Raw genomic sequence first — 25,639 nt, forward strand, 5'->3', positions numbered from 1 at the left:
AGGGAATTAAGTACAAACTACCAATTATAAAACAAGTCATAGGGATGTAATGTACACAGAATATAGTCAATAATATCATAATAACTATGTACGGTGACAGATGGTTATTATACTTACGGTATTATACTTACGGTATGATGGCTTTGTAAGGTATATAAATGTATAACCATAAATTTTTTAAAAAAGATTTACATAGTCTCAAAGTATCTCCTCACAAAGTACTTGTTAATTAAATATATTTCCAAATAAAGAAACAACAAAAAATAATTAATTAAAAATCAACAAAACCTTGACTACACGAGTCACAAGAGTAATTGAGGAGCCCTCTGAATATATTTATGTGTGACTGTCATCTTCCCCATGTTTGGTTCCCCAATATTCCTTGCATTTGAAGGGGGCAGAGTTTGCCACACCAAAACATGCCTCTGAGGATATTGATTGTTTTAGGCTGTTAATTTTTCCCCCTCCACCGCCCAACTCTAATTCAAGCCGTTGTTCTCAGTCTAGTGTAGGACGCAGCTCCCTGGCCCATGTTGGTATTAATGAGTCTTGCACTCCACCCGGATCCCGCTGTTCATTGTTCATTCTTAGCCGTAGAGGGTGCAGCTCACTCGCCCATGTGGGAATTGAACCAGCTACCTTGGTGTTAGGAGCACAGCGCTCCAACCACTTGAGCCATTGGAGCACCGCTAAGCTGTTAATTTTAAGAAATTGCAGACTTGGGAGAAGCTCTGAAAACCAAATAGAGGTTATCCTGTAAAAGGAGATTTACATTGTAAGGGAAATCTCCATTTGTAAGGGTGTCTCCCTCACTCTACCAGGCCTACCTTCATGTCAATGGAAAAGGCATGGACTTAAATCTGCATAACAATCTTACCTTTGTTTACTGTGCTTTTCCTGGTCACCTCCCATAACTGACTCTCCACCCCCAACATCTTCTTTTGTCTTTACCTGAAGGTGGTGTTTAAGGTGGTGGCTTCTGCCATGTTGGCAAGTTACTTGGTGTTTCTGGGTCTCTCCCATGTACTCGTACACAGGAAGTATATGTTATAAACTTTCATTTGTTTTTCTCTGGCTAATCTGTCTCATGTTTGTTTATTATTCTAGCCAGAAGATCTTGAGGGTAGATAATGTTTCCTCCCTGACACATTGTAGTAAAATTTATTTAAGTAGTTACAAAAGATAAAAAGGAAAAAAAGGAAGTAAGAAGCAAAGGTAGGAAGGAGGGGAGGGAGGAATGGAAAATAAAGGAAGAACTATAGGCTGGTATAATAAAGTTTGTGATTTTTTTGCTGAGTAAACTTCACTGAGAGGGGAAAATTATTTCAGAAAACTAGATAAATATCAGGATTGTGGACAAAAAAAGGGTTCTATGGGAAGTACCCCACAGGGTGATCTGATCATAAATTCCTAACTGGGCAGGGCATGGTGGATAGTCATGCCTCAGGCGTATCACTTCTTTAGTAAAAGGTTTATCTTTGCCTTAAGCAGGCCCTGCCCATTGTTTCTGTGCCTGTAGGTTGATACACCTTTGAAGTGCCCCTTTTCAGACCTGACCTTCTAAAAGGTGACCATCCTCGAGAGAGCACATAATCTTGTTACTATCCTGTGATCCAATCCCTACCTTGCTTTCTCCCACCTCCGTGTAATCTTCCTTACATTCCCTACCTAATTCCAAATGCATAAGAGCTGCAAACTATCACTGTAGGCAGCGTTTTTTTCAGTCTGTTGAGATCTTGCTTTCAGGTGTATCTTGTTTGGCTCAAAACAAGTCTTACAAAAATACAGGATTGGACATTTTTTACATTGACAGGATCAAAGGGTAGAGAATAGATAGAATATGAAGAAAAGACATTGTCAGAGGTAAGTTGTCAATTGATAAACAACATTTTTAAATACTTTATTGACGGCATTCTCATGTTAGCGTCAAAGAGGGAAGGAAAACAAGCCACGTTGTCTGTCATCTACTTACCTGTATTGAACTATCTGTAACAGATTACATGACGGATAGTAGATAGGTAGATACATAGATGATAGTAGATAAAATATATCATTTTGAAGTTTTACGTATTATATGTATTTTGATAAATTTAGGTTGTAAAGTAGAAATACAGAAACAAAATTTTAATTGTATTATGTAGTGAAAGGTGGATGACATTCCAGGTGCAATTTCAGGCTTTGTCCAGAAGAGAGCAGTGAAACCACAAATAGCGTCATGGTTTCTTGAGTTTTTGCTTCTGTTATTTCTCAACTGAGGAAGTGAGAAGAGGGAGCTGGGGATAGGAAGGCTATTGACATGTAGACAGATAAATTTTGGGAGTGAGCGATTGTCTCCCGCACTGCAACTTTAGAACCGTTGAACAAAACACCCAGCTACCACTGCCCAGGCATGATTTTCTGTCTTGTTCCTTTCCAAGATGATATCCATTATTAGAAGCTTTTCATTCTTAAATGAACTGGTTAGAATCCAGAATGTGTTCATTGTTTAATGAAAGATGGGTTTGTGTTATTGAAGTTTGATTGCACAATCAGAAACATAAAAAGTAGGACATTTTTCAGTGTTCAAGTTTCTCAGAACTTCAATAGGTTTTAAATTCTTAATGTGAAAAGACAACTGTGATTACTTATACTTTATTAAATGGAATGCATTCCTTAGTTTCACGTGCAAATTTCACTTAAAGTTACTGAAATTGAATAAGTCCTACTTAAATAATCATCAAGGCCTATGGGGATCCAGTTTCATGTTCACATGCACATATCCTGTACAGTAGGTCTGTCTCCTATATTTTTTCACATTACCCAGACAATTCAAGGAAGGGGAAAGACAAACAGCCAATAAACACACGTGTGTAAACATGTTCATCCGTGCTAGTACTCAGGGAAATGCACATTTTGAAAGTATTTTACAAATGTCTAACCACTATGCTGTACACCTGAAGCTAATATGAAATAATACTGAATATCAACTGTAACTGAAAAAACTAATTTTTAAAAATTAAAAGTAGATACCATTTTAGACTCATCATATTACCAAAAGTCAAATTTGGGTACCGTCATGCACTGCCAGAGGCACTGAAATTGGTGCAACCACATTGGCAAGCTACTTAGCACATACAATAAAGTTGATGATACATATACCAACCGATCCAGCAATTCCACTCCCCTTAAGTTGAAAACCTGGGTTGCACATTACACTTTATCCCACTGGGTTATCAACCACCACCTTGTGCAAAGCTCTTGCATATGTGCATAAGGAAACAAATTCAAAAACGTTCATAGCAGCACTGTTTATAACAGCAAAAAAACTGGAAATGACGGAAATGTCCATCAACAGGAGTATAGAGAAATAAAATCTCAAAAATAAAATGTGTAAAAATAAGCAAATTAAAGAACGATGTGTATTATTCATATAAAGTTTTAAAACAATAACACTATGTTGTTTTAAACACGACCACTACATATTGCTTATGGGTACATACAAATGTATTAAAAGTATAAAAGCACACACGTGAATGAGCAACACAAATTTCAGGATAAAAAATGCCTCAGGAGAAGGACAGATTGGCAAAGGAATATACAGAAGCTTTAATTATATAGCAATGTTCGTTTCTTTTGAAAAAAGTGAGAAAATGAGATGTAAAGCAATACAACAACATTAGATTTAATAAAGCTTGATGACGGAAACATGGGTATTTTGTTATTTTCTGTATTTTCTATATGCTTGGAATATTCCATCACTTAAAATGATTGCATGCAGCCCCATTACACTGTCTCAGTAGGATGCCCATGCAAGTTGACCCATCCTGGGGAAATTTTATATCAGTGAACTGGACTTCTTTACTCCCTGTGGTCTAACAGAAACACACAGGACTTAGAGTCCAGAGGCCTGTGTTCAAGTTCCAAGGACTTGTATAATACTAGCTATATGGCCATACGCGAGTCCCTTCACCTCTGCTTTTCATTTATAAGTGTTAACATTGAGAATGAAGATACCTACCAAGAAGGACTTCTTGTGGCTAATTGGGCTTAAACTTTTAAAGAGCCTAGCAGCCATTTCTAAACAGGGGCCTCTCACACGAGCTGCACTTCAGGGAGAAGCCTGCACTGAACTTCATTATATGTATTATATGATGTGCGTTACCCCCTCCAATGAGCTGCCTGCCTGCACTGTCTTCCTGCCATCTGAGCCAACCCTTATAAAGGAGTTCCTGGAATCCTATTTCAACCAATACCACCAAGACTTTCCCCATTTAATCAGAGCTATACAGCTATACCCCATCCCATCGGCATCGTCACTGACCAATCAGGGCAGTGCTTTTTGGACCAATCACACTGAAGATTTGGAGTCCTCATTTGCATGAGGACAGAGCAATCAGGGTCCAGGGGCAGGAACTTTTCTTTATATAAGTCAGCTCCCCTCTGGCTGGGGTGTGCACTTTCCCTTTCCACTGAAGACAGAAGACTGGAGCAGAACAAAGCAGAGCGGATGGATGAGACCAAATGCAGAGCAGGCCAGTGCTGAGTAGAGCAGACAAGTGCAGGTGGAGCAGAGCAGGGCCACCCCACTTCATAGCCCTGCTTCCCAGCCATGCTGCTTCGTAATTGAGCTGATACTACTGAGCTGTTCCAGAGCCATGCTGTTCTCACAACCATGCTGTATCACAATTGAGCTGTTTGCACTGAATCAAGTTTCCTGCTTCACCACACCCCAAGGTGTGGATTCCTGTTGGCATTGAAATAATACCAAGGACCGTTGATTGACACCAGGTATTTTTGTTTTTTGATTTTTGGTTTTTTGCTTTGTTTTTCATTGAAGTAGCATTGGTTAATAATATATGTATAAGTTTGAGATGTACAACATTATAATTTGATATCCATATACACTGTAGTGTACCCACCACCAAACGTTTAATTTCCATTCATCACCATGTATTTGACCCATTTCCCCCTCTCCACCTTGTCACAAGATAGTTTTAAGAGTCAAAAGAGACAATGCATATGAGTCCTATGAAAATGTTCAGCTAGCCTGCCACATTAGAAAGTAATTTGATAAACATCTCCTCTGAGTTGCTAATGCCACCCTTGGCAATGGGGCTTAATGTTTTACACTGAGGCTGTGTCCATTAGCACTTGCTATGTTGCAAATGCCAGGAAACCTATCTCAAACCTGCTCAAAAAAACAATAACACGGGAATTTGGTGGCTCACTGGCATAGAAGTCGGACAATTTTGGTGAAGTCCGGTACAGATTGATCTAGAGCCTCAAACCATGACACCAGGTATGACTGCATTTCTCAATTTTACACTTGTGTCTCTGAGCTTCATCCTCAGGATGGACTTCTTGGCGGAGGCAAACCTTAGAGCCTTGAACCACTGAATGCAGCAGAAGAACGAGTTTCTCTTCCTCTCTCTTTTGACTAAAACATAAGCTTCTTAGAACCTTATCTGTCTCCTTTCATTGCTGGATCTCTGGCATCTACGATGCTTGCACATGGAATTTTTACTCACTAGACCTTTACTGAATTATAAATGAATAAACCTCAATAAGGCTGAAGGAATTAGCCTTCATTTATTCACCCTTTCTTTCATTTTTTAATTTGTATTTAAGATAAATATATGTTATATATGAGTAGATAGGTACTATCTACCAATATGCTTCTTTCTGATGCTTGTTTCCTCCTCTCTGAAGTACCCACAACACTGAATTTTATCATTTTGTTGTCTTTTTTAAAAAATTACGTGTCTAAAGACATATTGTTGATTGTACATATTTTTGAGCTTTCTAAAAGTGGTTTCATTTTGTATGTAGTCCTCGAGGACCTGTTTCTCTTGTTTTTCCTCAACATGTTTCTAGGAGTCATCTGTGCTGTTAAGTACAACTATAATTCCTTTATTTTTCACTGCTGTTTTATATTCCATCATATGAATAGGTAAAAATTTATTTCTGCTCTCTTATGCTTTCTGCCCTCTGAAAACTTCAAATTGCTCAAAAAACAGATTTAAAAAGAAAATTTTAAGGCGGTACTGGTTCTGATTGGTTTGAGAACTACCGCTTTAAAGAAAGACATAATACATACAAGTTTAAATTTATACCAAAAATTAGAACAGCTGATAATCACTTTCCAAAGGTGTTCTTTGCTTTGCAAAAGGCTATCCCCTGAGATTCTTTTAAATAGCAAATATCCCCGTTATATTTAAGTAGAGTTCTACTTACCAACCGTGGCTTTCCTGGTTCACTCACCGAGAGCATATCTATATGTAAAATGAGGAATAACTGTGTACAGACTTGGTTCTCTGTGGGAGAGGTGACAAAATTAGGCAGCCTTAAAATGTCTGCTGCCAAAGTATAATGGCAAGAAGGGGGGAAGTCTGTCACTTATTTCTTTAAATATAAGCTTTACAGATACATCTACGTATTGGTGTAATAAATCTTTTTGTTGAACTTGGCTCTACATACTAATCCATCTCTGATTCTGACAACTGAATTGCAGCTGCCATTTCTTGCCTAACTTTGGCTGTTTTCCTCTGAGTAACTTTTTTTTTTTTTGGTAGAAGTGATTGGGTTTAATACTTTCATCAGGATGAGCTCACAGAATATTCATATTCTGCTTATATTGTGCAGCAGCCACATGGGAAGTTGTAGTAGGATTTCAAAGCAGAAAATAGTAACTTGGATGAGAAGACTGCTGTGTGTGGGTGTTTGGAAGTTATGAATATGAGACTGAACACAGCAAATTCTATTTTAATACTGATTTGTGCAAAATGGAACAGGTGATTTTGAGCAGTTGGTTAAAAATATTATAAAGCAGTTTTATTCAAAGAAAATTAAAGATATTTATAAGCCCTGATTTTTTTTTTTTCCTTTAAAGAATTTTCTTGAAAATCAGAGACAAGTGTGTTTTGGGGGAGGGGAACTAAATTATACAATTGAACATTTTAGAAGAATCATTCATTTTATTCTCTCTTGCTTTTTCACTCCCTGTGACCTTTAGTTTCATTACCTCCTTCTTTTCTACCTTTTCTCTCCTGAGGTCTCTCCTTAGTATCTTCTGCATTGACCCCTCCAGAGCCTGATCTGAACTCACCCTTATGATTACATCTACCCTCTTGCCTACCAGGGAAAAATGCATCAGAATGAAATTGGCAACATCTCTTGACAGCTTGTCTTTACTACTCTGATGCCAGAAAAGGGAAAATGGCCACGTATTTATATGGTCCATTTCCACAAGCTGCTGTTACATTATGAGCCAAATTTATTTTAAAACAATGATTAATGTTTCCTGATTGACTACTTGGCAAATCACACTGGACTAATCCAATCTATGAGTGAGTAGTATTTCCTTAGATTTGGGCCTTCCTTCATTTGGATGTTTGGAAGTGGGTTTTTATTGTTGAATTTTGTTTACACCAGTTGCAGAGTGTGGAGCTCTGGTATTGCGTTGACTCATATGACATTGCAATCTTTTATGTTGAAAATGGTTCAAATATCAGCAGTCATATAGTTCAACGTCATATAGTTCAACTTAATAGATACTCAGTAAATGTTTGTTGATTATAACTGAATAGACTATAGGACTCATTCTATAAAAGATTTGAAGTGGGATAAAGGAAATGCAGACACACAGTAAACTAATAAATTACAAAACAAACCCATTAAAACCAAAGAAATTCTCAATTAACATAGGAGGTTTAAACAAGGAGGTAAATAAGACAGAGCTAAACACCCTATAAGGTCCTTCAAGATTGCAAGGGTTTTGCTATAAACTTGGAAGTGTACTTCCTGCACCAAAATAATAATGAAGGTGCATTATAATAATGACAAAAACAACCAGCATTTATTTAGTTCTTACTATGTGCCCAGCTTGGTGCTAAACACTTGATACACACTTTACATTTAATCCCTTCACAAACTAGATAATTATTATCTCTAGTTTACAGATGAAAAAGTTAAAACAAAAATTTTATTGTCTTGTAAGAGAAAACAGTCCAGTTTCTTAGAGCTACATTAAATTGAAAAAAATCTTGACAATGTCAAGCAGTACTTGAGTAAATGCAGCACATCTTTTGTAAGGATGTTCCTTTAATATCCCCTTGGCCTTGAGCAAAGATTCTCACTCAAAAGAATCACCTGGGGACTTCCCCCTCACCCAAAATTTGGACCCTGTGGGTCCTTGATACTTAAAGTGTGATCTTTATGACAACATTATCAGCCTGGCTTAGATTATTAGAAATTCAGACTCCCAGGCCTCAATCCAGAAGGCATCAGAACCTTATTTTAGCAAGATTCCCTGGTGATTTGCATGCACATTAAAGTTGAGACGTGTGGCTTTAAAAGTGTAGAGGACGTCCCACGTGTCTGAATTCTAAGTCTCCCAAGGTGGTTCTGATGTAGGTGATTAATGGTAAGACCACACTTTATAAAACACTGCCCCAGGACACGATACTGAAATGCAATCCTCTGAAAGCATTACTGCAAGCAATTTGAGAAGCCAAGGGGTGAAGGAGTCAGGACAATGTCAGACGTGCATGCACAACAGTTGCTGTTCTGATGCTCTCTGGCTGGATCCAAGAATAAAACTTAGGATACTGGCAGGACTTCATCTACTTTTCCATCCCAAAAGGGTAGAGGAGAACATACCCTTTACCTAATGGGGAGTAACAGAATGGCCAACCTCACACATTACATTCTTAGATACTGAAACTATAGCTAAATAAGTGGTGTGAATTTGGCATTGACTCCTTAATGTATTTGTATTTAACTTTTAAAAATGATTTAAATTATTTACCACTGGGTCAAAGTGATACTGTAGTAAGGTACATGGTTTATTTTGTGGCTGCAAGGGCCTCGACCTACTCCAGGGTATATAGTCAGATGGTATATTAACTTCTACTTCTGGAAATTTGGAGTGGTCCTGAAAGGCAGATACTAGATAACAGGGTGGATTAGTATATAGTAGGGATCCCAGTATGAGGCGCTCCAGATTTCTCACAACATGCCCCTAAAGCGTGGGTTTGTGGCAGGAGCTTTCGGGGACAACGTGCAAACAGCCATCCCAAGGTTTATAGCTAACAAAACAGCTACCACAAGGTGGAGCAAAGTCACAGAACTAGAATCACAGTTGTCTGTCTCCCAAACTTTGGTCACCCTGGCTCTCTGAATTTCGTCACAGACATTCTCCATATCCAACTTTGTGAAGCTGTCAAATATGGGAAAGATAAGGAGACCCTGAAAAAGAGAAAACTATGAAAAGAATAATTGACTTGTTAATCACACTGAATGGCTGGGTCAGAAAAGCTTCACCAAGGAAAAATCATGCATCTGTCACACACATTTCACTGTAGGTAAACCTGCTTCACAAGTTTAAAGGGACCATAAGTTCATAGGAAGCAGAATGGAAACTTAGGAAAACCCACTTTGGAGACAAGCTGATATAGGCTGGAATTCTGGCCCAGCCAGGCCTTTACACATTTATTGAACTTTCCAGATTCTCATCTGTAAAATGAGGACAAAGGTGTATGCAAAATGCTTTTTTTCGTGGATGGGATCCAATCCTCAATGACAATTAGATGGTGGCTTACTAATATTAAGACATTAACATTCAAAAAAATGTACTGACTGTTTATTTCACACTATGATGAAGTCAAAGATAAAGATACTGTCTCTACTTTTCAAATAACTTTCCTTCAAAGACGATTAAAACTGAGATGATAATAACAACAGAGATAACTAACATTCACCGGGTATGTATAATGGTCTGGTGTTGGTATAAGCACTTTTAAAGGAATATTTCAGTAAGTGCTTATAATATCCCGAGGAGGTAGGCACTAACCCATTGTACAGATCAGGAAACTGAGGCCTCAAGAGGTGCAGTCATTTTTATCAAGAAGCACCAGAGCTAAGATTCAACACCAGGACCCTGTCTTTGGGGCTTATACCTACCACAGTGGTTTAGGTCTAGATCCAGCCAACAATTCATTTCTAGGGGTTGCATTCTCTGCTGCCGAGTTGCACTTCCCAGGTGCAAATATAAAATAAATTCCAGGAGCACCATGGATGGATGACATGAATCACATTTAGATTTGACTATGATAATCACCAAAGCAAGCTGCTTGCTTCTGGACTCTCCCCATGGCCAGCTCATGCTTCTACATTGCCAACAGTTATCTTTATAAAGCATGTATGTGATCATGACACTTCTCTACTTAAAAGGCTCCCTGCTGTCTGCAGAACTGTGTCCAAGAACTCAACACAGGAGGCCTCTCCCAGTTGGCCTCGACCTATCTCCCCAGCCTCTGTTTTGGATATTCTGGCTCTTCACCCTACACTCTTTCATAAGACAGTTTCACGTGAATTTAGGGCAATCAGGTTCCATAGTTAACCTGTGTGGCAAAATGGAGAAAAACTTGAACGAAAAAAATTTTCCCTTATGTTCTATTCTATTGTTATAAAGAGATTTGCTAAAACAAATTAAAATTGAAAAAGCTGTACAAATTAAAAACAATGTGCACACACAATCAGTTGAAACGTACTCATAAATACATTAAAAATTCTAAGATTTTTCACTGTCTATCAGAGATCTTGTGCTCGCTTGGGCAGCACATATACTAAAATTGGAACGATACAGAGAAGATTAGCGTGGCCCCTGTGCAAGAGATCTTGTATTTTAGCGGAAAACATCTTGTAACTCTATTTGCAATTGCCCGAGGGTGAGACCCCCTTTTTTCCCTGGAATGCAACCCTTTACCTCTCAGAGGTGATAAACTACTTACTATTCACCTTTAAATCCAGTTCAAATACTGATTCTTTGAAAAGCCTTTCTCCCCAAATCCCTTACTGCGTCCATTTTCCCTTCCTCAGGGTTCCCAAAACCAGGCATATTTCTGTCTCTTACATCATTATTTTCCGGCCTATAATTATTCACTTATACAACAACAGACGGTGGGATCTTTTAGGGCAGGATTCTAATCACTGAATCCCTCACTCTTAGCTTGGTATTTGGCCCGCTGTAAGAACTTGAAAGTTTATCACTGGATACATGAATGAAAGATCAAAGTCTAAAATTCCCTCCTCTCTTTAGATCTTGCAGGGAAAACATTTTTATACTGGACACGCCTTTGGACATTTTGATAAGTCAGGCCCATAATTTTGAGAAGCGATTTGAAAGGAGCCAGGGAAGCTCCCAAGCGGTAAAGGTGTCCGTCAAAGAGCTAGTGACCTCCTAACTGTGACCTGTTCCTACACCCGGCCTTTCTCACCATCCTAGCTCCCCGAGCTACTTCTGCGATGGGAAGACTATTGTAATCATTCCGGATATTTTCTCGGCCTGGATTCATGAGTTTCGCCCTCCTTTGATTTTTAACAGCCAACTTGTTCACCATCAGGCTCCAGTTTTCCTACTGGGGTCCAACATCTCCGAGTCATATCCCTTTCTGTGATGGAGACATCCAACTCTGGACTTGGCCAATGGAGTCAGAAAAGAGCCCCCTCCAGAACTCCCACCCTCGATTAAAGAGAGTCCCTCTGGTCGGGAAGGGGTTTCCCAGCTGCTGGGGCTGTGATCCCCCCGGCGCCCAGCGGAGCACAGCCGAGGGAGGCGCGGGGGGCGTCGCCCACAGCTGCCCGGCTGAGCGCGCGGGGCGGGGCTGTGCTTGGCCACGGGAGGCATCCATCTTCCCGGAGCAGCCCCGCGTTTCCTCACCCAGCGGGGCGGGGGCGGGGGCGGAGAAGGGCACGGGCGACAGCGCCGTCCCCTGCAGCGAGGCCTGCCCCACCTCGCCGCGTCCCGCGCAGCCCGCTCGGCCGCCGCCGCCCGCAGCTCGCTGACTGGGCACAGGGAGCCGCGGGCCGTGGGCGCGCCGGCAACTTTGCGGCCGCTGGGGGCGCGGCTCCTCCTGGTGCGAGCGCGAGTGTGCGTGTCACCGAAGGCCTCCTGGGGGCAGCAGCGGAAAGGGGGACGAAGAGAAAGGTAGCCTCGGCGTCCGGTGGCCGAGGAGGCAGAGGCCCCTCGCGGAGCCGGCTCTGGAGACCTAAACTCCAGCGGGGCTGCGCCCAGGACGCTTTCGCACGGCGCAGCAGCCGCCCTCCTGTCCGCGGCGGGACTGGCGTCAGGGCTGCGATTCCTTCTGCCTGCCCCGGTGGCAGCAGCAGTCTTTGCAGACGGAAGAGTGGCGGCCGCGGCAGCAGCATCCCAAGCCGGGCGGGACCACCGAGCGTTCGGGGCCGGCGACTGGAGCAGGAAGGGAGGGTCGCGGCGCCCGCCCTCCACCGCTGGCCTTGCCCGGAGCGCCGGGTGCGGGTTTCTAACAATGGTGCGAAGCGCCGGCGCGAATCCCGCGTCCGCCCAGCGGTCGTAGAGGAAGTGGCCCCGCGCCGGGAGGGGTGGGCAGGGAGACGCCCCCCGCCGCTCGCTCGCTGGAGTTTGCCTGCGCGCCGGGCCTCTTCGGCCCCGAGCCCCGGCTCCCCTCCGGGTCACCGACGGCAGCTCGATCCAGAGAGTATGGTGCCAGCGCCCGGGTTAATCTAGTCCCTCGCTCGCTCCTTTTTTCCTTCTCTCCCTCCTCCTTTGCCTCCTGTCGGTGCTGCCTCTGGGTTCCCTGCGTGTGGGAGTACAACTCTGCCTCTCCAAGGAGACTGGTTTGTGACCACCTAACCTAACTTGCCCATTGATAGCAAACCCAGAACAGCTGGATAATGTCCACTCCGAGCAGATTCAAAAAGGACAAAGAGATCATAGCCGAGTATGAAAGTCAAGTCAAAGGTAAGGATGGGAGCGGCCGCCCTGCTCCTTTTGTGTGCTTTCTTGTCATTGTGCTCGGGGAGTTGCGTTTCTAACTTGAGATCTGCGTTGGAGGAAGGTTGCGAGGGACCGTTCGAGCGCCCGGCTGAGCCTCCTGGGGCTTCGTATAAGCCAATTCCAGTTCTAGCCCTGGTCCCATCAAACCCACAGGGAGCTGGAAACCCGCTGGCTCTCCCTGGCTATCAGCGCACCTCCGAAAGGGAGACAGCTGGCTTTAACTTAACCACCTTCACTGGACAACTTCCATGGGCGGCAGGCAGCAGCAGTGGTTCCTGCCCAGTTCTCATCCTCGTCTTCATCCTTAGTATTCTTTTAAAATACCATTGTCACAATGCGATTTTTTAAGGAGTCATATTTCTGAAGTCTGAACACCGTGTGATCTAGAGCTTGATTGAGTGCAGGCAGTTTTGACATTTACACTGTTCACTCTTAAATTATTAGGGCGAGGCCCCGTTTTATAAAACAGCCCCCTAGAAGCCTGGCAGTTAAACCAAGGAGGGACTAGTGGAATCTGACTCTTCCTTTATAATGGGCCGGAATTTAGTACCATCTTTCACAGTCACTCCGGAGTGTTGCTTTATCATTTGCTGGAAGCCATTGCATGTAAAATGAAGGTTTGAATATTTAAATAGTAGTTTCAATCCATTTACATTGTCAACTAATGAAGGAATCTAATTAAGATTGTTTTTGCTTAACGTGTTTTGTGGTTTAAAAAATATTTTTTCTCTCCAGTACAAGTATTTTGTGTTGCTGTTGAAATGTTTCATAAACATATTTTTGTGCTTTTTTTTTTTTCCTCCTCTTTTGTGGTCTCTCACCTGGTAGCTTTCTCTATTGAGACAATGGATGGAATGTTGTGGTAGCTACTGTTCTTTAGACTATTCAGTGCAAAGTTCATTAAAATTGCTATGTAGACACCTGTGTTTGTACAGATACAGGCTTATGAAAGGGCTATGAGAAAGGCATTCCTGTACTTGCCTTGGGAAAGGCAGGAGCAGCCTGGGTGTTCTTTTGTGTGGTCAAGTTGTGAAAATGCTTGGAGTCCTGTGAGAGGACCTGGTGGGGGAACTCTGTCACCTGAGTGTGAATCTGGGCCAACTCATCGTGATGCTGGGCAAACTGTGCAAGCCCAGGGACCCCGTGTTTCCTTTATGCTGATCCGCATAATGGAGTTAGGCTAAACATGGCTCAGAAAGATTTTTATCTGCTTGTAATTAAGATAATTTATACGTATAGGATATGCTTCCATTGACATGGAAGTTTTATGACTAGAGAAGTAATTATTTCCTTAGAGACAGGTACACTTTCTAATGAGCATAACCTTTCTTTTCTTAATGAGTTCAACACAGCTTCACACCTTTCATTCTAAGGCAGAACTCTTGTTCATAATCACCATTCCTCTGTGCAGTTTTTCCACGTGGCTCTTTGTGGCAAGTCTTCCACTGGTGGCAGTCTGGCTTTCCTGCTGCCTGGAGCACTGGCTGGCTGAATGTACTTCCTAGTATTGGTTTAGTTATTTCTGCTCTCAGGTCGTTTGTCCATGATCGAGTCCTTATCTGAAAAATATTCTCATGATTCATTTCTCTCAGTATAAATTCTAGAGTTATACGGTTACTTACATGCTTGAGAGTACAGACCCTCTACATTGATTAAAACTCAGTCACATGCGGTGTGTTGCAATGTTTAAAATGCGTATGTCAAATTCAATCCAAGGAAAATTTATGAACGTGGTGAAGATTGTTTTTGGAACAAATTCTGTCCCACAGAAAGTGCTCTCTATTCTCTTCAACCTTCCGCGCTTATACACACCCTGTGGTCTTCAGGCTGCTTTATGACTCTTTACTACACTTGACCTGCCCTCTTGTCAGGGCCTGTGTCCAGACTTTTAATTACCTCTCCTGCAGTTCTTACACATCCTGTGTCCAGCCCAGATCATTATATCCATATGGAAATATGGGAATAGGGTAATACAGTGAAATTGAATCTTACACACATTTAATGGCACAAATTCAACTGTGCTTGTAGGCAAAATCAAGAAGAGAAGGGGAGAGAAATGTCACTTAAGTAGTGCCTGAGGCCAGCTGTCCTATGTAGCGTGAGTAGGTTCCTTAGTAAGGATAGCATGAGAGTCAGAACTCCGGTTTTGTTTCATTTCCTGAGTCCCTCTTTAAGGCTGAGTGTCTTACCTCAGCAGAGTGCTAGTCCAGTGTTTAAAGACATGTGTTTAGAACAACCAACTCTTTTAATTATAGCCAGCTAGTTCATCTGATGATAAGCAAAAGAAACGTGGCCTCTTCTATTGCTGAAGGGAAACCTGGCTGTATTGGCCTCATTAGGAGAAGACACCTGTCTATCCCAGTGAATGAAGCCACAGATATTGGACTCTTTGGGTGACTTGGATGTAAAGGTGATTTCAAGAGTCATTTTTGATTATGTGCATGTGTGTGTTTTACCTTCTGACTTAGAACAGAGTATTGTCCTTTCTTATTCTCTTCCATTTCCCTAAAACAGTTGCATTTATTTCAGAATTTCTGAGATAATGGTTTGATCTAAAGGAATGACTCCAGATGTGGGATTTTGCCTCTGTGGCTGCCTGCACATGTTTTGGGAACAGACTTCATGGAGCTGGTCTCAACTGTGAAAAGAACGTTCCTAAGTGATACTGTGTCATTTTATGTGTAAGACCATAAATGTATCCAGTTAGATGTATCACATTGGGCAACCTTCCTAAGTGATACTATGTCATTTTATGTGTAAGACCATAAATGTATCCAGTTAGATGTATCACATTGGGCAAGTCACTTAGCTTTTCTCTGAGGTTTGGTTTCCTTGCCGGTAAGATAAGGAGTTTGGATTCTCTCAATCCTAAATTCTTTGAGTCTAATTGAAGATGTCGTGTCAGTTCATATTAATCAGCTAGTAAAATTTCCAAGCTTTTTTGCATTTTTTCTTGGCTGCCTTGTTTTGGAAGAATCATCTTCGCTTTCACTTTTTTTCATAATGAATTCGCAAACAGTATCACGTTTCCCCGAAAGTAAGACCTAGCCGGACCATCAGCTCTAATGCGTCTTTTGGAGCAAAAATTAATATAAGACCTGGTATTATATTATATTATACCTGGTCTTATGTAAGACCAGGTCTTATATTAATTTTTGCTCCAAAAGACGCATTAGAGCTGATGGTCCGGCTAGGTCTTACTTTCGGGGAAGCATGGTATGTATTATTTGAGTTCTCAAGGAATAAAATGTAATCCAATAGAGGATACATAAAAATAATAAAACCCATGTTCTGAAAAGGATAGCACAGAATTGCAAGAGGGAGGAGAATTAGAAATTACACAAGTACTTAAGAATAGGTAGGTTTAAATCAAGGACAAAAGGACCAGGAGCAATAATTTAAAAGGAGTGTGTTAGCTAGGAAGAAAACTGACCATTTTATGCATGTTGGTCAACTTCCCAAAGATTTAGAATCCAGAGAAATTGATTTCTTGTTTGTGTGGGCCCTTAAAAAGCATGCTTGTGTGGAAAATAAGTGAAATGCAAACCATTTGACTAGGCTACTTGTTAGCAAAAAGCTTAGCAATGAAAAAGATTGTTAACAAGTCGCTAACAGAAGATTTGGGGGTTATCTGTGGGTTTTAGTGATCTTTAGATTTTTATGTAAATTTTAGATTCCGCAGCAAAAATACTGTAGAGCACATATACAAAATACTGGTTAATATATGGGAACCAAAAGTATCGAAACATTTTATGAGGTGGGACGCATAGATAGGACACTGCGTTTGCTTCTAATAACGCATGTTGCTAGTTGCCGAGAGTTGACAGCTATTATTTGCAATATTATCCTAGGGATTATCTCATACTCATCTCCATGCCATATGTACAGGAAGTGCCAAGAAAATTTGTTGTTCTTTGACCACTCTGCGGCCTGAACTACAAAGAATACATTTTTGTAGCAGATGGAACATGAGGAAATGCCAGTTCAGTTTGGTGTGACCCCATGTCATGCAATAGGTTTTAGTAGGGAAATTAAAAGTGCTACTGTCATTAATATGGAACCTGTGTCTATATCTAATGTCCTGTCATCTAATGTGGAATAGAAAACAGCAACAGTTTAAATTATGAATTAAAATTTTACAGCTGGAAGGGACTCTTAAACACTTGTCCAACTGTCCAACTCACTCATTCACATGAAGCAAGGAGGCGTAATGACACAGTTACACAGTTAAGTACCAGGGACTAGAACTCAGGGCCTCTGCTTTTTAGTAGCAGTCGTCTACTTTTAGATTCCTCACAGAGCACAGTAGAGATACAGCATTTAACCTATTTAGACTTTATATTTATTGAAGGAGTCATAGTTGGACTTAAGGGAGAATAGCAACTCTGGTCTGTTAGCAGGAGGAGTTAATTAAATCGGTGAACTGCATCTAAGTTGTTTTTTCATCAAGATCCTTTCAAGAAACCAGGATGCCCAGGCAGCAGCTTCACATCAAGAAAAACAGTAGTGAATATGTACAAATGCAACTTGCTGGATATGTTGCTCAAGGTAATTGTAGCAATTGCAGTAAACCCTCTCGAGTTGCCCAGAAAACCTGCTTAGTTTCATGGAGTTCAAAAAATATTAAGGTGGGGGGGGGGGGGGCCGGTTAGCTCAGTTGGTTAGACAAGCCCAGGGCTGTTAACAACAAGGTTGTCGGTTCGATCCCCACATGGGCCACTGTGAGCTGCGCCCTCCACAACTAGATTGAAACAACTGCTGGACTTGGAGCTGATGGGTCTTGGAGAAGTGCACTTAAAAATAAATAATGGTTTAAAAATACATATTAAGGAATAATTCTGGAGAAATTTTTAAGCAAAAGTATGTCTTGAAACAGTCAGTGTTGGAGTACACGGAGGATGGTAAACCTCAGCTCTGACAATCTGTGCTGTGTTGTCCAGTTTGGCAACCAAACTGGTTCCGGTCTGATCCCGTTTCTGGATTGACCACACCCTTATTTCACCCAGGCTACTACCTCTTTTCACGTCAATTCAGACAGCTAAGAATTAGAATAAAGAAAAGGGAGTAAAGTGTATGTCTATCACTCAAGTCTAGTTTTAGTAGTTGGAAGGCAGAGGTTGGGATTAGCAACAGTTACTTGAAGAGATGTTTTAGTCAGGTAAGGTATTTTTATTTGTCGGTCCTGAGTTACTGTCTTGTTTATTGCCAGTATGTGCTCTCCTGTTGATACCTCAGGTTGGGAAGACATGGAATGTAGTGTTTCAAAGCAGAAACTTTGGTGTTAGTCATCCAGCCCTGTCACTAATTAGATGTGTGACATCTAAGAGTCAGTTTATTCATTTGTTAATTGGGGATAAAATAGTATTTACCTCCTTGTCTTTGTGAGGCTTCAGTGAGGTGATTTGTGGAAAATATGTACCAAATTAGTAATCGTTATCTGTTTAATTTGGTTTTCTTTGCATCTTTGCTTCTTGTTACATTCTGACTTAGATAACCTTTTTGAAATTCAAATATGTAATCTTCAATCTGCTACCAAAATAGATCCCAAAGTGGGTGAATCTTGAATTACCCTGATAAAGTGCCATGTGTTAGGTTGGTGCAAAAGTAATTGCGGTTTAAAAGGTTGAGAATAATTGCAAAAACCGCAGTTGTTTGTGCACCCACCTAATACTTATAGAATGGATTGCATTTCATAGTGGAAGTAAAATGATAAATGTAATACGCAAACCAGACAGCTTCTCAGCTCCTTAGAAGGTAGATTTTATATTGTGTTATTTTTTTATCTAAGTATAAGTAACAAAGCCTAAAAGCACATTTCCTATGCTTGGGCTACCATCTGTTTGCTTACAACTTTTGTTTTGAATTTTCTATACCTTTGTATAGTGAAGCTATATGGAAAATGAAAACTGAAGTCCATTCAGTGGATTTTATTTACCTGTGGTGAAAAGGATTCTTATGACATCAAATAAAGTCACTGACTTAATATCATAGTCTTGAGAAAAAGATTTTCTTTTAAAATCAATATAGAAATGAAAATTTCACTTACAACTGCTAATTTGCTTCTGCATCATTAGGAAGCACTTTGATTTTTTTCCCCAGCTTTATTGAGATATAATTGACATACAACAGATAGCATCTTGCTATTAAAAATTATTATTTGTGTATCTCCGACACCTCCTGATGGAGTGCTTCATTAAACATTTATTAAATGAATAGAGTAATAATTTTGGATTCTTATTCCTTTATGGTGTTAATCAATAAATTTGAAGCTGTAAAAGCAAATTAAAAGTTTATTTGGGGTCTTAAAGGATTTTAATCCAAGAAACGCAGATTCAGGTAGAACTCAAACTGCTCTCTGGAGAGAACAAGGAAAGGCAAAGTTGACAAAGGCAAAAAACCACAAAATGTAATTCATGCCAATGAAGGATTGCTGAATAGGTTAACGGGGATTGGTTAGTTCCAATATGCAAACGAAGGGGGTGAAAACTACAAGGAAGGAAGTCCACATATGTCCATGTAGCAGTTGTTCCAGGATGTTTTTGGCTCCCGGATATTTACAGCTGGGACTTGAGCTGAGGTTAGCAGCAGGTTTAGCAACAGAATAGCAGCTCAGGGAACTGAGGCACAAGATGTGCATAGGTCCCACTTCCCTACTGGCCTCCTGACTCTACATGACTCTCGTAGCAGTGCTCATTCCATTTTATTTTTTTCCATTACCAATAGTATAAGTTAATATGGTGATCATTCAGAATTCTCTAGGGTGTCCAATAAAGTATTACCACAAAATTAAATTGAATTCAAGTGTGTAACTTCTTTTGGAAAGTTACAGAGCTCGAAACAATCTAAATGTCCCGTGGTGGGGAATGGTTAGCTAAATTCCACTGGGGCATGGTTATCTAACTTGTGTACAGGGAATGTTATGCAGTCATTAACAATGGTTTTTGAAGCATATTTTATGGTATGGAGAAATATTTTATAGCCATTGGAAAGAAAAGAGACCATACAAAGCATGGTTCTGACGAGGTAAATGGATGGATAACGGTGCCATGTACATGTGTGACTGCCATACCTCGTGGTGTGATTTCAGCAGGAGAAAACCTGGTTGGACTAAAGTCTTAACGTGGCACTTGACTAGTAAAAGAAAACATCACTCCCCCCAAGTCAGCTGTTCTATGAAGCCAAAAGTTTACAGTAATCATCTAACAGCAGCATCTAACACTTACTGAACGTTGATGGTGCCAGCAGTTACTGTTGTGACTGCTTTGAATGGGTGGCCTGAGCTTCATATGTACATACCCGGCTATAGTACATGGCAGGAGGAATTTCTGGTTATTTTTCCTGCTTAGTATAGGTTGTATTTCCTATATTTTTGAACCACTGTATACTCGCCCCTTGGTAGGTTTCCTGGTTTAATGCAGGAATCTCATTTTGAGTTCCACCCTCCTTCGGGATGGGAGTGGGGCAAGGTAAATCCAAGCAAAATTTAGTTTCTGGAATGAACCTCTGATAATCACATTTGTCCGCAGGACAATTTACACCTTAGTGATATACTTTGGTTTTTCCTGCTGTGAGTTCAGCTAACTGTGTGTGTGTGTGTGTGTGTGTGTGTGTGTGTGTGTGTGTATGTGTTTGCATGTGTTTGCTTTTGATATTTAAGTTTTTAATTCATCTGAAGTTCGTTTTTCATATTGTGAATTAGGGATATATTTTTAATTCTTTTCATATGGATGACCATTTTTTAGTTCCATTTGTTAACTAGTCCCTTCTTTAAGAAAATGATGTACTAGCTACTTGTGTTTTGTTCAAAACTTCATATATCCATGAGTTTACCGCTGGACATTCTATTGTGTTTCATTGGTTAATTTATATATACTTGCACCAATACTACACTATCTTAATTACTATAGCTTTATAATGAGTTTTTATATCTGATAGGCCAAATCCTCCTTCCTTGTTCTTTTTCAGAAGTGTCTTGGTGATCTTGGTCCTTTCTCTTCCAAATACATTTTAGTATCAGTTTTTCCTTCCACGGGAAACCCATTGACATTTTGATTGAAACTGAATGAAATTATAAATCAATTAGAAGAGAATTGGCATCTATATGATGTAGTTCTTCCTACCCATAAATGTGAGTATTTCTCCATCTATTTAGTTTTTTAAAATCTCTTACAGTAAAATTTTATATTTCCTATGTTTTTTTGTTAGATTTATTTCATGATATATTATAATTTTTATTAGTTATGTTCATGAGAGTTGTTTTAAAATTGTGGGTTTTAAAAAATTTTTTATTGGGAAATATTGGGGAACAGTGTGTTTCTCCAGGGCCCATCAGCTCCAAGTCCAGTCGCTGTTTTCAATCTTTAGTTGGGGGCGCAGCCCACTATCCCATGTAGAAATTGAACTGGCAACCTTGTTGTTGAGAGTTCAGCCTGTACCAACTGAGCCATCCAGCCGCCCCTTAAAATTGTTTTTTAATTGTTTCTATTATACAGAAATGCAGTTTACTTTTGCATATCCATCTTATATCAACCACTTTGCTTTATGATTTCTAATAATTTTTATTTCTTATAAAAACTTATTTGCAAATAAAGACAGTCTTATTTCTTCCTTTCCAAACTTTATGGCTTTAGTTTGTTTTACTTGTATTTTTGCCATAGGCAAAATTTTGAGTGCAAAATTAATAAAAGTGGCGACATTGGAATTTTTTTCTTTTCTGGATTTAAAGGGAGTGCTCTTAAGCTCTTCTTCCCTTAAAGGATAATGATTGTTTTCGATTTATTATAGATACTGTTCATCAGGTTAAGTAAAATCTCTTGTATTTCTTGTTTACTTGAAATTTTGATCATTGGTAGGTGGTTGAATGTTACCTTTTTTTCTTTTTGCATTTATTGATAGTGTTTTTCTTTAATCTGTTAACATGATTAATAATATTTATAGCTTTCTTAATACTAAACCATCTTTGCATTCCAGAATTAAACCTGTCTTCATCATTGTATTTTATAATGTAAACAGTTGGATTCAGTTTGCCAACATTTAGTTGTTTTTGTCTCTAAATTCTTTAATGAAATAGGATTAAGGTTTTCCTTACCGATAATGTGTTTGGGTTCATATCCGAGTTACACAGGCTTCATAGACTGCATTGGAGAGTATTACTTCTCTATCTATTTCGTGGAAGAGTTAGAATTTTGAAATATTTCTTTCCTGAAAGTTTGATAGAACTATTTATCTGGCTTGAATTGTTTTCTTTGTGTGAAGAATTTTTTAACAGCTAATCAGCAGTTAATCATTTTATAGTTATAGGATATTTTCTTGCTATTTCTTCTTGTCAGTTTTGATAAGTTATATTTTTCCCAGAAATGTGTCCATTTTGTATGTTTTCAAATATATTGACATAATATTGATGATAGTATTATTATTTTTTCAAAAAGTGGCTGATCTGTATAGAATTTAAAGTCTCATTTAAAAATATTTATTTCTGCCTTCTCTGTTTCTTGCTGAATCTTAAAAGAAGTATGTCTGTTTTTGTTGCCTTTTTCTTTTGATTTCTGCTTTTATCTTTATTACCACCTTTCTAATTTTCTTTGACTTTATTCTGTTGTTTATGTTCTTAAGTTGGATACATAGTGCATTCATTTTTATCCTTTTTTGCTACTATAAGCATGGTTTCTTCTTTGATCCATGAGGTATACAGGAGTATGCCTTTATATTTGAAAAACGTGGAGAAATTTATCTTCTTAAAAAATATAATTACATTTTGATCTGAGAGTAATAGTGTTTGAAATTAGTTGGGATTGTTTCCTCTTTCCTGTTCCCTGGAGGAGTTCACGGTAAGATTGGAATTAGCTGACTCTGAAATGTTTAGAACTCTTCTGCAAAGTCATCTAGATCTAGTGCTTTCATCAATAACAAAGTTTTCATTGCTTCCAAATTTACAAATTTTCTGATTTACTGACAAAATTGTTTACAGTATTTTTATATCTTTTTAATCTCTGTGGCATCTGCACTGATATCTCTTCTCTATTAATAACAATTGTTTGTGTTTTCTCCCTTTTTTTTACCTTGATTGACCTTGCCAGAGGTATGTTTATTAGTCTTTTCAAAGAACTAGTTTTTTTGCTTTCTTGATTTACTGTATTATATATTTGTTTCCCGTTTCATTAGTTTATCCTCCCTATTCTCTTCCTTTAACTTTTTTGTAAGCATTATTTTGCTGATCCTTTTTAAAGTTTGCATTTATTTTCCAAGTTCTTATTTTTCTTCTTTTCTAATATAACTAAGTAATAAAATTTCCTCTAAGTACTGCTGTACCTGCATTCTACAAATTTTTATATGTAGTGTTTTTATCTTTCCATTCTGTGTATTTTCTAATTTCCATTGCGATTTTTCTGTGACTCATGATCTGTTTAAAAGTGTGTTTTATATTTTCCAGATACACAGTAAATTCAGTTATCTTTTTGTTACTGATTTCTGACTTAATTGCACTCTTATCATAGAATATGGTCTGATGGTACTGATCTTTTGAAATTTTTTTCTTAACAGCATTTTCTTTGACCATACTATTTAAAATTATAAGCCTCAACCTCTCCGGGCCCTCACCTCTCCGTTCCTCTACTTTATACCTCTCCATAGCACTTATTATCATTTGATCTCTTTTATACTGACTTCATCTTGTTTTGAGGCTTTTTAAATTTCTTAGGTGAAAGCTGGTGATGTGATTACAATCACATTTTGAAAACATTTTACCCAGTGTTTTTGTTTCAACCAGAAGGGTCGTGCAGGAGTACCTATCTAAATTTACTATACTGTAGGAAATAGAAGTTTAATATTCAATGGTGGGGTGTTTTTTGAGCCCATATTACAGTTTTTTTAATTGAGATATAATTTACATATAACATTATGTTAGTTTCAGGTGTCTCACATAATATATGTAACTATGAAATGATCATCACAATAAGTAATAATTAACATCTATTACTATTACCATACGAGTTACAAAATTTTTTTCTTGTGATGAGAAATTTTTTCCCCTTCCGCCTCCTCCCCTTCCCACTCCCGTTCAATTCGTTGTTTCTCCGTCTAGTTGTGTAGGACACCGCTCCCTGGCCCGTGCTGGTGTTACGAGCCTTGCGCTCCCTCCGGCTGAGGCAGTCGGTCGTTGGTTGGCCGCTCACAGCAGCTCACGCTGGCCATTCACAAGGGCTGCCGGCCGCTCCTGGCACCACACGGCGTCCACAGCTGCCGCCAACATCTGGCTGCTCTTGGCAGCCTAGCTCCAGGGAGAGCTGTTATTCACAATCTTAGCAGTAGAGGGCACAGCTCACTGGCCCATGTGGGAATCGAACCGGCGACCTCAGCGTTAGGAGCACGGTGCTCTAACCACCTGAGCCACCAGGCCAATCTGTGATGAGAAACTTTAAGACCTACTCTTTTAGGAACTTTCATACAATTATTTTTAATTTATCCAATACCAAGTTCTGTTTTAGCAAGAGAGCCGTATAGTATATATAGTTCAAGTTACGATGGGAAGAATAAATCTGGTGTTTTTTCCTAAATATAATTACAGGAATCTGGTCCTTGCCATCCAGAATGATGTTTACAATCTAGGATCCATACACTGAGGCGGATACACATACAAGAGGGCAAATAATTGCACACTAACACTTTTAAATTGTTCCTATAAATACGTGTCTGCACATGGAAAAATCCAGGATAAATGGCTTTTAGGATGAAAGTGTGTAGTGAGGTGTGTAGTGAGGATCAGGGAAAGGCTCTGGTATGGGCAGAGCATGAAAACATCCACACACATCTCAATGATCTGCCATGCTGTTGGGAAATCTGGGGTCTTGCTAATCATCCAGAGTCTGGTCTTTCATTGTTGCAGTTTGCAGGTGACAACTTTTCCTTTCCATGGGGAGCTGCTTCTATCATTTTTATCCCTTGGAGTTCTACTCCAAAGCTGCCTGCAGAGACCTATAATTCAGGGCCTCATTAAAGGAAGAGATAGCAAGCACCCTCCAGCCTTCTTGGCATCACAGGACAATAGCTGACCTGGCATAAAAGAACATTTACAAAGGTCCCAGCAGTTCTCAAAGTGTTTGATGTCCCAGTTCTGGCCTGCCTGTCATTTCCATCTCCCTTCTCAGTTGGGCTGTGGAAGACCTCTGGGCTTTAGCCCTTTGCTTTTATTATTCTGAAGGTGGGGCTTACAAACACAGCTCAGCTGCCAGCAATTAAGACAGGACAATAGGTGTCTGCTTATCTTAAGTCAGACAATTTTCACTTCTGAGGAAGTTCAAGTTTTAGTCTGGCTGTGAAATTAGCATGTTTGAAAACTGGCATTAAGTCTCTCCAAACGTTATTTCCCAAGGAGAGAGAGTAGGAAGAGAAGTCAGTCTGCTCAGTCTTGCTTACCATGTGTCATGGCTGTGTGGCATATTTTGACACAGAAGTTCTCTTGTGAGGGTCAGTGATGGCTTTTCCTGTGTTCATATTGATTGTCTGTGGTTTGAGTACAGTTCAGTTACCTTATCCCCAAGCACCATGAGAAAGTTGGAACTCAGAGCTACAGGCAGGACCCAGTGCTGCCTGTCCTCAGAGGAGCAGGAGATAAAGAGAGGTACTATGTTTCCCCGAAAATAAGACCTAACCGGAAAATAAGCCCTAGCGTGATTTTTCAGGAAGACCCCCTGAACATAAGCCCTGATGCATCTATTGGAGCAAACCTTAATAGGAGACCCGGTCTTATTTTCAGGGAAACAGAGTAGGTTAGGTAAAAGGAGCACCTTTTCAGAAGGCACTGGTTGAGCAGCACCAGAAAGCCCAGGACAGTTTTCTGTGGCTGACCCT

General features: G+C 39.8%; 1 protein-coding gene and 2 non-coding genes across 4 annotated transcripts in view; 2 read left to right on the plus strand and 1 right to left on the minus strand.

The window, feature by feature from the left end:
- Window positions 1-10,580: 10,580 nt before the first annotated feature.
- Window positions 10,581-10,686, plus strand: LOC117029548 (U6 spliceosomal RNA). The gene has a single exon (XR_004424282.1). It is a non-coding gene; the product is annotated as a U6 spliceosomal RNA (small nuclear RNA).
- Window positions 10,687-12,501: 1,815 nt separating this feature from the next.
- SRGAP1 (SLIT-ROBO Rho GTPase activating protein 1) overlaps window positions 12,502-25,639 on the plus strand; it is a 234,649-nt gene continuing 221,511 nt past the window's right edge. For both annotated transcript variants that reach the window (XM_033117996.1, XM_033117998.1), the window contains exon 1: window positions 12,502-12,757. In XM_033117996.1, coding sequence (XP_032973887.1) covers window positions 12,691-12,757 — 67 coding nt within the window. In that variant the 5' untranslated portion in view covers window positions 12,502-12,690. The remainder of the gene's footprint in view (window positions 12,758-25,639) is intronic.
- On the minus strand, window positions 24,115-24,188 carry TRNAR-CCU (transfer RNA arginine (anticodon CCU)). The gene has a single exon. It is a non-coding gene; the product is annotated as a tRNA-Arg (tRNA).

Source organism: Rhinolophus ferrumequinum, chromosome 10 (assembly GCF_004115265.2).
Source record: "Rhinolophus ferrumequinum isolate MPI-CBG mRhiFer1 chromosome 10, mRhiFer1_v1.p, whole genome shotgun sequence".
Lineage (NCBI taxonomy): Eukaryota > Metazoa > Chordata > Mammalia > Chiroptera > Rhinolophidae > Rhinolophus > Rhinolophus ferrumequinum.